General features: G+C 37.7%; 1 protein-coding gene across 7 annotated transcripts; it reads right to left on the minus strand.

Moving 5' to 3' along the window:
* Positions 1–1,312: 1,312 nt before the first annotated feature.
* LOC148847538 (uncharacterized) lies at positions 1,313–11,665 on the minus strand. Of its 7 annotated transcripts, none has more exons than XR_016101449.1 (4): positions 11,407–11,665; positions 8,216–10,449; positions 2,192–2,404; positions 1,313–1,965 (listed from the first exon to the last, which is right to left on the minus strand). XR_016101449.1 is itself a non-coding variant. In XM_088952535.1 (2 exons), exon 2 carries the CDS (start codon positions 10,447–10,449, stop codon positions 8,359–8,361), a length of 2,091 nt encoding a protein of 696 aa, XP_088808661.1. In that variant the 5' UTR covers positions 11,407–11,665; the 3' UTR covers positions 8,049–8,358. The 7 variants fall into 7 exon arrangements, 1 of the variants encoding a protein (XP_088808661.1); XR_016101452.1 differs by lacking the exon at positions 2,192–2,404 and adding an exon at positions 11,094–11,180; XR_016101451.1 differs by lacking the exons at positions 1,313–1,965; positions 2,192–2,404 and adding exons at positions 5,863–6,665; positions 11,094–11,180 and having other exon boundaries at positions 11,407–11,550.
* Positions 11,666–15,651: the final 3,986 nt, after the last annotated feature.

Here is a 15,651-nt window from a genome sequence, read left to right on the forward strand (position 1 = left end):
TTGCTTTTTGGTAAGTTACTTATCCTGGTAAATGCACTTACTCAGAAAAGTGTTTTCTAGGAAAAACTAATCCGGGTAAGTGCATTTACCCATGTTTTTTTATTTCCCATGCAAATAAGACAATGACCATTTTATCCATAAAAATCCATTATTACAAGGGGCATTTTGTCCCATTCAAGTGTTGGCAACTACTTTGCCCCAAGGTGAAAAAGTTGTTTATCCACCTAGGAGATGGGTATCATCACTTGCCTGGGTAAGTGATACCTAGGAAATAAACTTTCCCTCGTCCCCACATAAATCTAAAAAAAGAACATGGAATTCTTGGTCAATGGAAATCAAAATCCCATTGACCAACTTCCCCCCTCCCCCTCAAAATCCAAAAAAAGAACGCCCCCTTAGGCTGAAGAATCCAACAAATACAAATATTTTGTATGTCGAAACCTCCCAAACATTGTATTTGCATTGTACATATTTGTGTTACACCCTTCCCAAACTGAGCTTTGCATAGTATTAAAAGTAATTAGCCTTTTTTTAAACTTTTTATTTAATTGTCATTCCAATCAGAGCAAAACATGCTTTTGCAAACCTTCAGCAAGTTCCACAGTTTGCACAAAATTATTCTGTTTGCATGCCAGGGGCCCCCATAGAATGTGCGTGGAAACCGTGGGAACAGTTTCCCTTCCCATCTACCTTAGAAAAGCCCGCTTTATTCAACAAAGTTGCATTCAAAAGATTCAGAGCAGAATAGTACAACAATCCTCTCTCTCTCTCTCTCTCTCTCTCTCTCTCTCTCAAGCTATTCCTAATTAAGGAACAAGCATCCTTGCATTCTTATTTCTTAGTATGGTCCAACACCAAAAACAAGACCATCGTTCTCTCACACGTTTTGGGACAATATGGGCTGGGCCAAGTGCCAACCCAGCAAGAGATCACAGTAATCACAATAATGAACATTGGGTGAGCTTCACCTGACTCCGGATCTCCTGCCCACGAAAACTCTGCCCATGTCTACCCACAACACACTACCCCCATGAATTGAAAACATCTCCCCTTACATAAATACTACGTAGGAAGATGAGATATTCTTCATGTATGACTCATGTTATGTGGGTAGACGTAAGCAGAGTTTATGTGGGCAGGAGATCCGGACTCGCTTCACGCATTCTTTCTAGTCAAAATGATCACCTCTCTATAATTAGCAGGTTCTTGGACAATTGTGTTGCCCCCAGTCCCTAGCTATCTCATCTGATCAGTTTTATGAGATCAACTTCTCAGCAGTATGAAACTTTGAATTAGTAGCGTGAAGCTGCACTCAGAAATAAGAATGGTAGCTGGATCGTTTCTTTTCAAGTCAAAACAGGACAGCAACTTTCTAGGTGCGGAATTGACAGGAAGCATGAGAATTCTAAGTTCTAGGTCATTTGCATAAACATTTTTATTGGAATGTTTCATTCTATCCCACTGGTTCTTCATTTCTGGCCCCAGATTGAGCGATTCCCATCAGTTCGAAGATCAAGTACCAATTCTAGCCTAAGGAAAATAGCCTGTGTTTTGTTCTCAACAATGGCACCATCAGGAATCAGGACCCCACTCGCATAAGGACAAATCTCGAGTCATTAAAATTTAAAACTCCAAACCCTGAAATCGTCCGTCCAATTTGTATAAGCTCTTTATCAGCAAAGATTCTCTTGCTTCTTCAGTTGAAAGGTTACCGAATCGGAAAAGTTCATCTGTATTCTAACCATGCTCTGCAACCGGTTGTCATAACCAGAGTAATGCAAAGAGAAGACAACTAATACCAAGACGTGGACAAATGTATATAGTAGCAAATGATGATTCACAAAATCTACATTTGTTGCAGCTTTGCCATTTCTCATGCATGTATATAGCTTTTCCCTGCAGTTCTGTTGCCAGTTGCCACACATCCATTTCCAGACAGGTCTGCCTTCATAGTTTCATATCCTTCTGCATTAAAAGAATCGAAGAACTGTGCTCTTATATATGCATCACACAATTATATGACTCGAACCTAAATTTTGCAAAGGGGAGTAGCAGGAGCGTGAAGAGAATATATATATATATATATATATATATATATATATATATATATATATATATAACAAGAAACGAGAGCTGGATACAATTCACAATCTGCAGACTTATACTTGTATGATGATGCATCATCACTTACATCACATGGGGTGACAACGTGCCCAACTGAGTACTCCACCTGACCCAAAACCGCATCGAAGATTTTGCTAATAAGCCGGAACCAATGTCATGGAAGTAGAATCAGACCATACAATTGGGATTGACATGGCATGAACCACGCTTGCATGGACACCTCGTTTTATTTTCAGGCTCACTGAATTGGTCCAATGCAGCTCGTACTTGGAACTATGGACTGAATGAAGAACTTAAATACTTTACTCTAAATTCAACTTTAGGAAATGGTATTTCTTGGAGCACTGTACAACATGGAGCTAGCCATTTCTGTCTTTAAATGCATGTACCGCATCAATTGGTATGAATTTCTACTTGATTCATCATGCTTACAGCTTGAAATACCTCGGTATTATATTCCATTAAATAGGATAGGGTGAATTGAACAAATATTGTTGAAAATTGAAACCATACAGAGATAGCATATGAATGGTCCAAAAAAAAATGCCCTTACCCAACGTATTGTCTTAAGTTTTTACCCAATAAAATATGGTATAAAGAGAGATAAATGCAGAGATATTCATCAGTCAACTGTTTTTAGCCATGGCACATGCAAGTATAGATATTGTGAGATTCCTTAAATGATCAATGAATCTTATATATGGCAAACTAGTTTCTAGCTCAACATGAGTCTAATTTCCTTTTATGGAAAAAAAATATCAGCCCAAACCATCTTTTATTTTTTCAATCAGTGCCCAGACAACCTTGTCACATCACATGCAAAATAAATCTACTTTTTCAGGCAAGTTTTATATTAAAAATTTAAAACTTTAAATTCACCACAAATTAACCATACAAGGTGTTATGAGTAAACACCATACCAGGCAGGGCATATAGCCAATAATGATATGGACCGATTGAACATGTGACAAATCAAATGTCCCTACCCAATGATGGTCTGGACACAAGATCCCTCCATGTAGCAGAAACAGGGTTAATCATGTAGGGAAACTCCCTATTTGACCCAACTAGTGAGCCTTTTTCATACATCCACAATATATACACAACCTGTATGCTTCTCCAGATACATATTACTTTTACTCTCCTTTTGTATTTTTTTCTTGAAAAGTTTAACTGATTCATTAGAAAAGGAAACTGTGTACATGAAGGGATATAGACATAATACATACAAAAAGAACTAGATAGAGCAGCTCCATCCTTGAACCAAAAAATTAGGATTCAGGAATTAATAGAGCTATAGTTGTATGAGATGAACCACTCCCCTTTCTAGCTAGGCTATGCTTCAGTTTTAATATCTCTAGGTCCACTGCAAACTATTGGGAAGGAATTAAAGATATCTCTAAACTCAATGAGATAGCCAACTTTAATGGCTCTGAACCTGTTAGAATATTGTTTGTATAAGCGGTAGGATAATAGCATAAAGAGGTACAAGGTACATTTGGTGGCAAAGGGTTATACCCAAACTAAAGGTAATTATTTCCTTGGCTGCACATTTTGACCAACTCTTGTTTCAGCTTGATATTAAAAATGCCTTTCTCATTGGTAAACTTCATGAGGTGTATATGGACCAATCTCCAGGGCATGTTGCTCAAGGGGAGGTAGGTAAAGGTGTAGGCTGAGAAAGGCAACTTCTGGCTGAAACAATTTCCATGAGCCATGTTTGGGCGATTTAGCAATGTGGTGAAGGAGCTTAAATCAGTGCAATATGCACCCTGTGTTTAGTAGAGAATACAGATACTTCATCAGGGAAGATCATCTTGGTGGTCTACGTTGATGATATAATTATTACAGGGAGTATGTAGTTATCTACAAGGAATTGATGAATCAAAACAGCTTTTACAACAGCAGTTCCAAAATCCAAACCAAGAACTTGTGGTAGTTGAAGTATGTCTTGAGAATCAAAGTGGCAGGTCAAGATGGGTAATTTCTTTATCACAACAGAAAATATGTTCTTAATTTGTTAGGTGAAACAGTATTGCTAGGAGCCAAACCAATGGAGATACAGATATTAAGATGACTGATTATCAGGGTGAGCCATTAAGATGACTGATTATCGGGGTGACTGATTATCAAGGTGAGCCATTAAGTGGCCCAGGGAGATACAGATGACTTGGTAAACTCATTAATCTCACTATCACCAAGTCAGATACATCCTTTTCCGTGGGTGTGTTGAGTCAAAACATTCAAATCCCATGTCAAATCATTGGGAAGGAGTAATCAGAGTACTACATTACTTGAAAAGGCTCCAGGCCGTGGTTTGTCATACAAGAAAGGGGAGAGTTAGTGCTAGAGAGTATTCAAATGCGGACTGGGTAGAATCCACTATAAATAGAAAGTCTACCAATAGGTTATTGTACCTTTTCTTGGAAGAAATCTTCTTACCTGGAAGAGTAAAAAGAAAAGTGTAGTTGCTAGAAGTAGCACTGAAGCAGACAGGGCCATGGAACACACGAAACAGGATTTCCTGCCTACTGCTGTCTACCCACATGATACAGTGGTGACAACAAAAAACAAAAATTAAAGCATGGGACAGAGTGAGGGTGTCGATACAAAAAGAACTGAACCTGAAGGCCAAGCTGCTTCTGAGGCTTTTTGAAGACTGTAAAGTGCTGATGAAAATGCTAAGAGGAATTAAGAGACCTACGAGCAAAGGTTGTTCAAAAAGAAACGCTCTGGTTCCAAAACCTCTGGGTGGAAAATCTCAAAATAGTGGGAAGATGGAAGAAGACTGAGTTAAGTTAATCCCCACGACCTTTAGCTCATCGTTGATGGTTTCAAATGGAAGCTCTGGATCATCTCTTCAGTGGAAGCTTCTTTGCACTCAGCCTAGACGAAGGAGGAAAAAGATGATGGCATGTCCAAGCTCCAAACACCTGGTGGCAGCTCATTGGAATTAGAGGGCTTACGTTCAGTTTTCACAAAAATGAAAGCTTTTATTCAAAATTCACAGATGGCCAAAAGATGAAAGGATGTGTTCTGCTCCCTTGGACCATTAGATGGAAATCAGACAGAAAAGGTGAATATAGTGTTTATCTCCCAATATGTGTTCCCTTAGTAAAGCAAGCAGTGAATCTTCTTTCCATTTACAAATCTCATGCTCATTTTATTCATATTTTTGACATTTTTTTGTTCTCTTTTTTCTGTGGATGCAAATGGAATCCTCCCTTGTTCTTGAAAGATCTTTTCATAGGCATTTTTTTTCCTCCGCACACAACAATAGATGATAAGTCTTCTGGAGATGTACTAGAGCTGCAATGATTTGGTATATCAAGGAGGAAAGAAATGCAAGGATTTTTCAAATGAACTTCACATGAAAGAAGAAAGAGATATCTCAGATTGAGTTGCTCATAGGGTGAAGACCATAGATATATTTGCACATTTCGCAACTATTGATATCATCGGATGCTGGCAAGCAGTGGCTAATGCACCCTAGGTAAGGAACAATGCTATCACACTCCACAAGGCTTTGTAAAGATGAAATTTGACAGATGTGGCATGGGCAACCGAAGACAATATGGAATTGGGGGAGAGGCAGACAAGGCCACAATGGAGTGGCCTGCAATGTGGTTGATGCCTCTCCCTCACCTATAGACAACAGAACTCCTTGTAGAATATGGTTTTGACTCTGTAGGCTTTAATGGTATCAAAATGGGTGCTTAGTAGCAGGTATCCAAACCATTTTGCTGTGATATTCAACACATTCACGCACTAGTGGTAAGTTCAGAGGACTAAATGCAGTTTATAAATCCATAGCTGTCCTAATGCATGATATGATAATTCATATCCATATCAATGATGTGAAACTTGACAGGCATCTCCATGCAAACGATGCTGAATACCATAGTACATTTCCCAAAACATCCTAGCTGTTGTTGTCGAAGCCTAAAATTTGCACGGACCAAAATAATATGGCTGCTTGGTATCCCAAGTTGGTGTCTCAAGAACAAAGGCATTAGATTCAAAGGCACTCCTAGATCCACCATGGTGCACTTCAATCTCGTCCTTCAAGTCACAGTGGGAATGTTTAAAGGCCGGCTATTAGAATTTGAGCCCCATGACATTTTCCTCCATGAATACAATAGGTTGAGGCAACCTTTGCCCTGCAGGGATACATTAACACAAGGAGACACCCTTCATTATTTGTTAGCACAATATCTAGGGCAGCTTTATTGAGCATCCATCTAGTTCGACAAGGAGAAAAAAATCATCTAATCAAAGAAATGCCAAAAGTTGGTACTTTCTGCAATTTTCTCAACAAGATCGTGCCATTCCAAGTTGTCTTCCAGAGAACTTTCTAAGTTTCTGTAGATTCCGCCATCAAAAGGTCTGTCCTTCCTCGTTGCCAATCTTCTTGTCACAAGAACTTAGGTACCATGTTACAAACATTTGTATAACCTCCTTCCCTCTTTTGTAAGGTGCTAGTGGCTTATCATGCACCGTAAGTCCCAAGGACCAGGTACAACAATGGTGCTTTCCTGTTTCTGTAAAAAGCTTTGTTAGTTGGATGGCACATTACTAGTATGAGCTAAAAAAGGCAAAAGCCCTTGGCCGGCTGTGCCACTGACAATACTGTGGATCATTTGGCTATAAAGAAACTCAAGAGTTTTTAGTCAAAAAAGTAACCTAGAGGAGGTGCTGATCAACCATGCTATTCAAGAACTCCGAAACTGGACAAAATTCTTAGTTTTTTAAGGGAGAATGTCTCTTCTCTTCCTTTTTTTTTCTGGTTATTGCTTTTTTTGGGGGTCCTTTAGATAGGTTGTTTATATGTACAGAAATTCTTCGTACAGGACCTTGTATACACTTTTGGACTTTAATACAATACATCATACCTATTTCAAAAAGAAAAGACAAAAGAAACCAAAACCAGAGATCCAAAGTCTCATTAGGTCGGGTATTGCAAAGAGAGATTTGCAATCTCATCACAAGTATATGGCAGAACCTGAGGCTGAGATAAATAGAAGCAGCAGCAAACTGGAGCAAGGCACTTCAGGGAAAAAAAAAACAAGAGGGTGAGGTGGTAGAGAGAATAAAAAAATTAGATGAATCTCATGAAGGAAGGTCACTGATTCAATTTGGTAAAGCTAATAGCTAGATGTTTTCTTTGGATTGGGTTTATCTTATTTTATCTTCTTCATTGTAGAGGGTCTGTTATTTTGTTTTGGTGATTTGTCATTTGTTGTTGGCACTAGGTCTTTTCTATACAAATCCATAATCCAAACACAAGTGCATCAAGATCAGGGAATATCTTGGGGTAAATAAGTAAGAATGTTAGGGGTAGCATATCTAGGAACAACTAAAGAAGGATGGTAAAGGTGAATGGGTTGCTAGTTTTTCAAAAAATCAAAATGAATAAACTTTACATCCACAGTAAATTTATAGGCAGAATGAATAAAATTTACAGCTACAGTAACCCTAAGGGGTATGAAACCTACAAAAGTTGAGAAAACTCTTCAGTAACATGAATGACAGCAAAAACTGCCTAGGAAAGAAAAAGGAACACAGATGGAATATTTTTGCAACTTAATTCATCTATCACCTTTAATAATGACTAATGATGACCCACCGGGCTGTCATTCCAAAATCAACAGTAATCCAATTTATAGTATTGTACTTGCTTTTAATGAAATTAGTCCACATAGTCAGAAAGATATGCACTGTTATTCCTAAATCAGCACAAGAATCTGACCATTCAAATTAATCTATAGAACATATTCAAACAAAACCAATGAAGTAATATTAATTCTGAAAATTAGGTATACAACTAGAACTGAAGAGATTAATGATTAGTGATAATACACCAAGCTGTCATTCCAAAATCAACAAGAGTCAAATTTAAAGTGTGCTACTTGCTTTTAATGAAATTAGCACATAGAAAGATATGCATTGCCATTCCTAAACCAGCATAACAAGCCAACTGTCGAAATTAATCCACAAAACATATTCCAAAAAAGATTATTGAACAAAGTATTATTAATTCTAAAAGTTAGGTATATGACTAGAACTAAAGAGAATGAACTCTAGATTGTACCTGCTTGTATGATATCAGTGACAGACCTGATCCCAAACTTTCATGTACACTTGAACAAAGCAGTTTTACTAAAAAACAGAGGAGCCAAAGATGCACAATTCCAAGGGCCTGAAGATAGTTTCCAATAAAAGTGGATGAACTAATCAAGAATTATCCACACTGCATTCTCCCCATCCACTACTGCTTCTGATGTATTTATCCACAATACCAAATTCTTTATTCTGAGCAATCCTTCTGGCATAATTCTCAGTTGAAATTGGACCCTTCTTCAATCTTCGGTAGTAGACAATGTCCCATGGCCACAGACGGGCAGAACCAAAGTAATCCTCTATAGGTAAGTTATTTTCATTTTCTCCAGGCAGGGGGAGGCCATAGTGCTTCAGAACCACAAACATCTCTTGTGAGGATATTCTTGTAGAACTTTTAGTCAGGGAATTAACAGAAACCTCATGATTCTTCCTCCCAATGTTTTCTTCCATGTGTTCCCTCACCAATGGCCTTAATTTCTGATGCTCCCCCTTCTCTAGGGAATTCTCTGAAGGTGAATTGTCAATGGGCAAAACACTTTTTTCCAGTGGATTTGTTACTTCATGATCATTCCTAAGCTTACCATGGTTTCCATCAATATCCAGCCCCCCAAAATGATCCCTTTTCATCTCATCCTCTATATTAATGGGCAATAATTTATTTTCATTGTTCAAAATCATGCTTGCACTTTTTAGTTTAGAGTTGTCTGAACTTGCATCACCTTCTATCAGTTCTTTCTGTTCAACCAAAAGTTTCTTAGGTTGAGTGCTAATGGCATTCTCCAAGCAGCCCTTTGGGGAAGGACCAGCTGTCTTCATCTGTGTCTTATTTGGAGAAGATGGTAAAGGCCTACCAAGTGATACGGACAAAGACAAGGATGGAGAGTGAGATCTGGACCTGGATCTGGATCTCAAACTTTTAGACCTTGAATATGATGTTGAGGTAGGCCTTGAACTGGAAGACACTGACCGTGACCTGGGAGACACTGATCTTGATCTGGACCGGGAACTAGTCCTCAAAGCAGATTTTGAGGACCTTGAACTGTGTTCAGTAGATTTTGAATGTGAAGGAGATAAAGTTGACCTCCTTGCTTTCTTTCCATGATGTTTCTTTGGAATCTCATGATCCCTCTTCTTATCTCGATGGTTCCTTCTGAGCTGAGAATGGCGTTCTTCCTTGGCTATAGTAGATATTTCATTCTTCCTAATCAACTTCTGAGACCTTCCAGGACCATATGCCTTTCTATCATTCCCATGCTTCCTTGACAATAGGGTATCTTTACCTGATTTTGGCCTCCCCCAGGAAGTAGATCTTAGTCTTTTCAAATCCCTTTCACCTCCACCCCTGAAACTGATTCCATCATCTCGTCTTCTGTCAAACCGGGTAAGCTTCTCTCGCCGGGAAGCATCTGCCTGGGGACAGTTACGCATTAGGTGACCCATTAGCCCACAACTGTAGCAGGCCGGTTGAGGTTTGAGGTTGTCAGTATTCTTCAACATTGTCTCACCCCTGCACTCTCTCCAATGTTTCTCTTGAGAATTTCCTCGATTAGGAGAACCATAAGAACTGGTCATCTGATGGTTTCCATCATCATCTCTTCTATTGTAACCATGATAAGGTTCATAACGATCAAAATCAGGTCCGTTTTCCACTTCATTTGCATTCAATGGGTCACTAGCAGATTCACCCCATCTACCATTCTCCACGGGATTAGGATCAATAGAACCACCTTCATCCATCAATCCCTCTTTTGAATTATGCCATCTTTCTTCATTATCTTCAATATCCTCCCTACCATACGATGCTTCTCTGTCAAGTGAATCAACCATTGGTGGAACTCCATCAGCACTCTCAACATGCTTTGTTCCCATTTCATATTCTGGCTCATCATGAGAACCTACTTTTTTCATGCCATAAATATCTATTCTTGTATTCCTCCCACGGTATAATTCACGAAATCTGCCACCTCTAGAAGGCCTCTGGAAATACCTTGGCTGTTTGTTGGACCATGTAAGAGATATCGGATCACCACAAATATTCTTACCTCGTAATGCTCTCAAAGCTCTCTCTGCATTATAAGGAACATCATAAACCACAAATCCATATCCATCTTTTAGCTGTATGTTACATCGCCCAAACCTCCGGAAAACACGTTCAAGTTCATCTCGCCGAACATGAGATGACAGATTACCCATAAACAAAGACATCTACAACAAAAGCAAACAAATATTTTTTATTTTTTGCAGATTAATACAATTAAACCATAAAATTTAAGTACAAATTTTGGAATGCATTAATTAGAGAAATATTTATCAGTGTGATAACATCAAAACAGAGCACAGGTACCAGGATGGTCAATACCACAAGGAACTGGAAAGGATAATCAATACGATGCAGCTTCTTATATTCAAGAATCCTTATGCTTAGGGGTAAAAGATGCAGCAAATTGCAAAATACAATAACCTAATTGCCAAAATGGTATTGGACCTTGAGAATTTATATATGGTTCTGTTTCATGATCAATGACACACCAAAACAACATTAAAAAACCCCACTACGATCAAAGCAATGCATCTTCTTAACAGGCCGCGTTAAGATTTTACAGCTCCAGCAGCTAAGTTATAGAAAATATCAACACACGCCTGGTATATATAAAGATTTTACCATCTTAGCTAAGAAACTTTTGGCCATCTGGGAAAAACCTTGTTTTCCAATAAAAGTCGCCCAGAATAGGCGGACGGAAGGGTTCGCGATAATAAAAACTATATATTGTCGAAATCATAAATAAACTAGGTTATGAAACGAATGAAAGAACAACTTTATGACCTTCTTTTATTCAGAGAGGACTTACACTAAAATCAGTAAGAAACCCTAATTGGACGAGTTTCAACTTTCAGTTTCTGAACTTAAAACACCAGAACGACAATCTAGCGCAAACCTGGTAACAAACAAATAAAGCAACATCTAAACATTTTGAAAAGAAAAAAATAAATAAATATATATATAGGTTTTCTGTGCCTGTAAATCCGAGCTTCGTCAAATCCTCATGAAACCTTCACTGGTTGAAATGAGTTATACAATAACAAGCTGAATTCATTGAGAAAATAAAGTAAAAAGAAAATAGGCAGAGGAATACTTTACATTGGAAAGGATTGAGATAGTACCTGGAAATGTGGAGAAAGATCTCTGAGAAAATACTGGTTAAAACCCTAGAATCCGCCACAAAGCAAAATAGAGAACAGCTATCTCGTTATCAGCGCAAGCGCGTAATCTCTCAAAGAGCTGGAAACCTCCGCAGTGAAGAGAAAAATGACCGTCACCGTCTCACCGTAATATGTCCTATCAAGCCCCTTCGTTGCAAGGAAACCGTCCAGATAACATAGTACATGCGATGAAAGGAACTTGGAAAGAAGCTTGCTGCACGGACTGTGCAGGGAGTGACCATGGCTCATTAAAATGGTTCCATTTTCGGTAATTTAGATGCCACATGTGAAAAATGTCTAATAACCGTTTGAATGTTATAGTCCCTAGATAATTTGAGCCCATTTGACTAAAAAGAAAATTGTCCAAAAACTTGTATCTTCTCCACTGTAGCATCTCTCGTCTCCTTGATTATGTGACAATACAGGGCTATTGCTTAATTTAAAGCATATGGGAATAGGGCTGCAAGTCGGGTTGGGTTATGTCAGGTTGAGGCCAACCCTAGTCCAATCCTAAGCTTAATCCAATCCAACTTTCAACCAACCTATTTAATCTTAATCCTAACCCTAACTAAATTCCCTCAATTTTAATCTAATCGAACTTAATCCAAAGTTAATTTTGGGTTGGGTTGGGCTCGGGTTGGGCCCAATTCAACCTTCTTCCCATCCCTTAAAATCTTGTAGAAATTCTTAATCTTAGATCTTAACTTAACTTTCATTACATATATTCATCCTATGTTTTATTAGTATTTATCTGTTGATGTTTTTATTAGTTATTTAAGTACAAATTTCAGAAAAAAATATATATATATTTGAAATGACTATAGTTTATTATGATGACTTATAATAGATCTTTTATTGGCAGCAAGCTATATATGGGTGGAAAACAATAGAGAAGAGATAAAGAATAAAATATTCAAAAAACATAAAATATGTTATTAAGGTTTTAGTATTTTCAATTAGGATTAAGTGAATTAATTATCTTAAATGAAATAAATGATACTATGTGGTAGTGGTTATACAACTACCATGCATTTAAACAAATTAATGTATGACCATATGATATGTACTATAGAGTCGGGTTGGGTCAAGTTAACCAAGGGGTCAATCCTAATCCAACCCAAAATAAAGTTGGATTCGTATATTTCAACCCTAACCCTAACTCAAACATCAACCCAACTCAATCCACCGTTCGAGTTGGGTTGGGGTTGGGTTCGGGCTAACATGACCCAAGTTGCACCTTACATGGGAGGCCGGGAGCATATTCAAAATCAAAGTATATCAAGCATAAATGTTATATCGTGTGAGAGATCCTAGCATATCGAGACATAGAGATTTAGAAGGTAAATCATCAGAGAATGTGACCGACCTATTGGCTAAGCTACTAACACATAAAAAGATTAAAAAACATGTGAACAACATGGACATAAAGCTTATATCTAATTAGACTCAAGTGCATATGGGAGTTGTTAGATAATGTGCATGCCTCCGGCCCAAACTGATATGTAAATGATTTATTATGAATAAAAGTTCATTTATTTTATGTGTCATGTTTTATTTTGTTGAATTATTCCTTAGTACATATTAGTATCAAGTATAAAGTTGTTGGTTATTATAATATAAGACTATAATGATCACGACTAGTTGATATACTTTGAGAGTTTATCCTATAAGGTTATCATTTTCATATTGTCCAATGTAGTAGAGCAATGGACCTCAATTACTCATGTTGTGACCCAAGGCATGAGAGTATAGATGGCAATTTGACCCAACCTTGTGGGGCTCTGCTTTGGTTGGGACAGATTTTTTCCACTAATTGGGTTTTGATATGGGTTTTGGGGAAATTCAAAACTCTAGAGGATTGGGGATGGTATTTGTCAAACATGACCTCAAACCCACCCTGATTATATTATATTACAAAATATAATATAGTTCTAGGTAGGTTTAAAAAATAAAAATTAAAATAAATTTATAAATATGTAAATAGGAATGACTAGGGAAAGGTGAGGCAAATCCAATGATCCACATTCCTCGTAGTGATTGGGATTTCTAGCCCCGATGTTGGTTAGAGTAAAATGGGGTGAGGCATGCAAAGCCCAACCCCCACCCTACCCAATTGCCACTTCCTATATAAGAGTGAGTGTTTGCAATAAACATTGAATTGGACTAAACTTGGTGTAATCTTGGACTTTATAACAGGTGAAACAATAGTGTGCTGCTTTTGATCCCTTAATATTTGTATTAAATTAAGTATCAGTATCGTCTGTTTTTTACATGCCAAATAGTGAGATCCTTTTGGAGTCAAATACTTTAGTATGTTGGGTTATTCAATGATGGTATGTCAATTGATTATGAATAGTATATGATTTGCTACTATGTTAAAACATAGTGAATGTTCTATACAACTTGCTATGATCGATACTTAAATAAGTAGATAGTGGAATTACATTAATCCTTCATAAATGACTTGTTAGAAATGGAAGTTTGACATCATATCATAAAGACTAAGAGGGGAAATTTCCTTTCACATATGTGGTATCGAGTGTTACTAGTAGAGAGATAAATTATAAGTAATCACATAATGGGCCGAACCAATTAGTCTTAGGCCTTTAGAATGGTAAATTTTCCAAGTACTTCAGTGTTTTTAGACACTAATTGGGCCAATCCATTAAAAATGATAACTGATATGGGTGAATTAGCCTAATGGGTTAGCTCGAGGGGGATCCAAGGGAGCCATGCCCCCCCCCCCCTCTAAAATTCTCCATTAATCCATATAAATCTTCCCTCCCCTACTCCCCACCCCATTGGGTTCCCCCCCCCCCCCCCTTCCCCTAATCCACCTTTAGGTTTTGACCCCCTCACGAAAATTTCCTAGCTCCACCCCTGCCTACACCATACAAGCTGGTACCTCCCATTAATATAAAGTTTTACAGATTTAGAGGGTGTTTGGGAAGTCTTTTTAAGGGGTCTTTCAGGCTTTTTATTGCTCGAAAGACCTTGTACTGAGCTTATTCATTTGGCAACCATAAGTTAGAAAGCCAAAAAGATAGGCCCCCTAAAAGGCTCAAGAAAGTTGAAAATTGTACAAAATTCAAAAGCTTCATTTGAGGCTTCTGGTCTTTTTGAGCTTATGAGATCCTTCTTCATTGGAAAGAAAAAACCCCTTGTTTCACTCTCACATCCCACCACCAAGGAATTTGAACACACAAGCCTCCTAAACGAATGAACCTCCGCACATTTGCATAAGCCAATGTGTAAGTGGGGCTCATAAGTGCTAAATACACATTTGAATGCATTAGTGGGGCCCACACATGACATTTCCAAGGTGTATTTCCATTTAAATGCTCAACACTTATTTGTTGTGCTATATGTGTTTCCAAATGGTCTTTGGGTCTTTTTGCTTTTAAGAAAATATATGAAAAAAAGTTGCAATCAAACAGTCTTTGGTCTTTGAAGATCTACACATAAAAGCTCATCATTCTTTTAAGGTCTTGAACTTTTGGAATATCTTCTTAAAAAGACTTTCCAAACACCACCTTAATTGAATGTTGTAAAAGTATTAGCTATTGGCCACCATTGAACCAATCTGCCAATGGAGATCATGACAATCAACCATTGAATCTTGCAGCTAGATTGCATACCTAGATTTACCACTTGCAAGGTTCCATTCTAAGCTCCAGAGTGCCTCATTGATTCAACCACCTATTTTGTTAAACAATTTTAGTTTAACATTTAGGCACCAGAGTTGTAAATCTCTTCTCTTGTAATTACATATATAAGACTGGCCAAGTTTGTAACTCATAATTGATTTGGGAGAAGAATACAATTTTTGCTAAAGTTTGTCATGATCTCTTGCCTTTTTGTTGGACTTGTTATAGAGCCATGAAGATCAAACCCTTAGCACCCCTACATGTGCAAGACTAAGGCCACTACTATTGATGAATTTCAAAACCTAGAGGAAGTGTCTTTATACTACATTAGTCCTTAATTGTTGTAGTGTTAGCTATCATTTAGTTCTTTGAGAGAGACTTACTCTGTTTAGAGACTATTTGCCACACCACAGACCAATCAACTAGATAGTCAAAACACATACATACACAAAGGGGGGCAACTAATGATTGATGACCTTATTGTTCCCCATTATTTGCTTTCTTTGTCACCAAATTCTTATTCTCCTCATCTTCCTTTTTCTTTTTTATCTTCTTCAAC

The sequence above is a fragment of the Nelumbo lutea genome, chromosome 6, assembly GCF_056320005.1.
Source record: "Nelumbo lutea isolate HS-2025 chromosome 6, American lotus-T2T, whole genome shotgun sequence".
NCBI lineage: Eukaryota > Viridiplantae > Streptophyta > Magnoliopsida > Proteales > Nelumbonaceae > Nelumbo > Nelumbo lutea.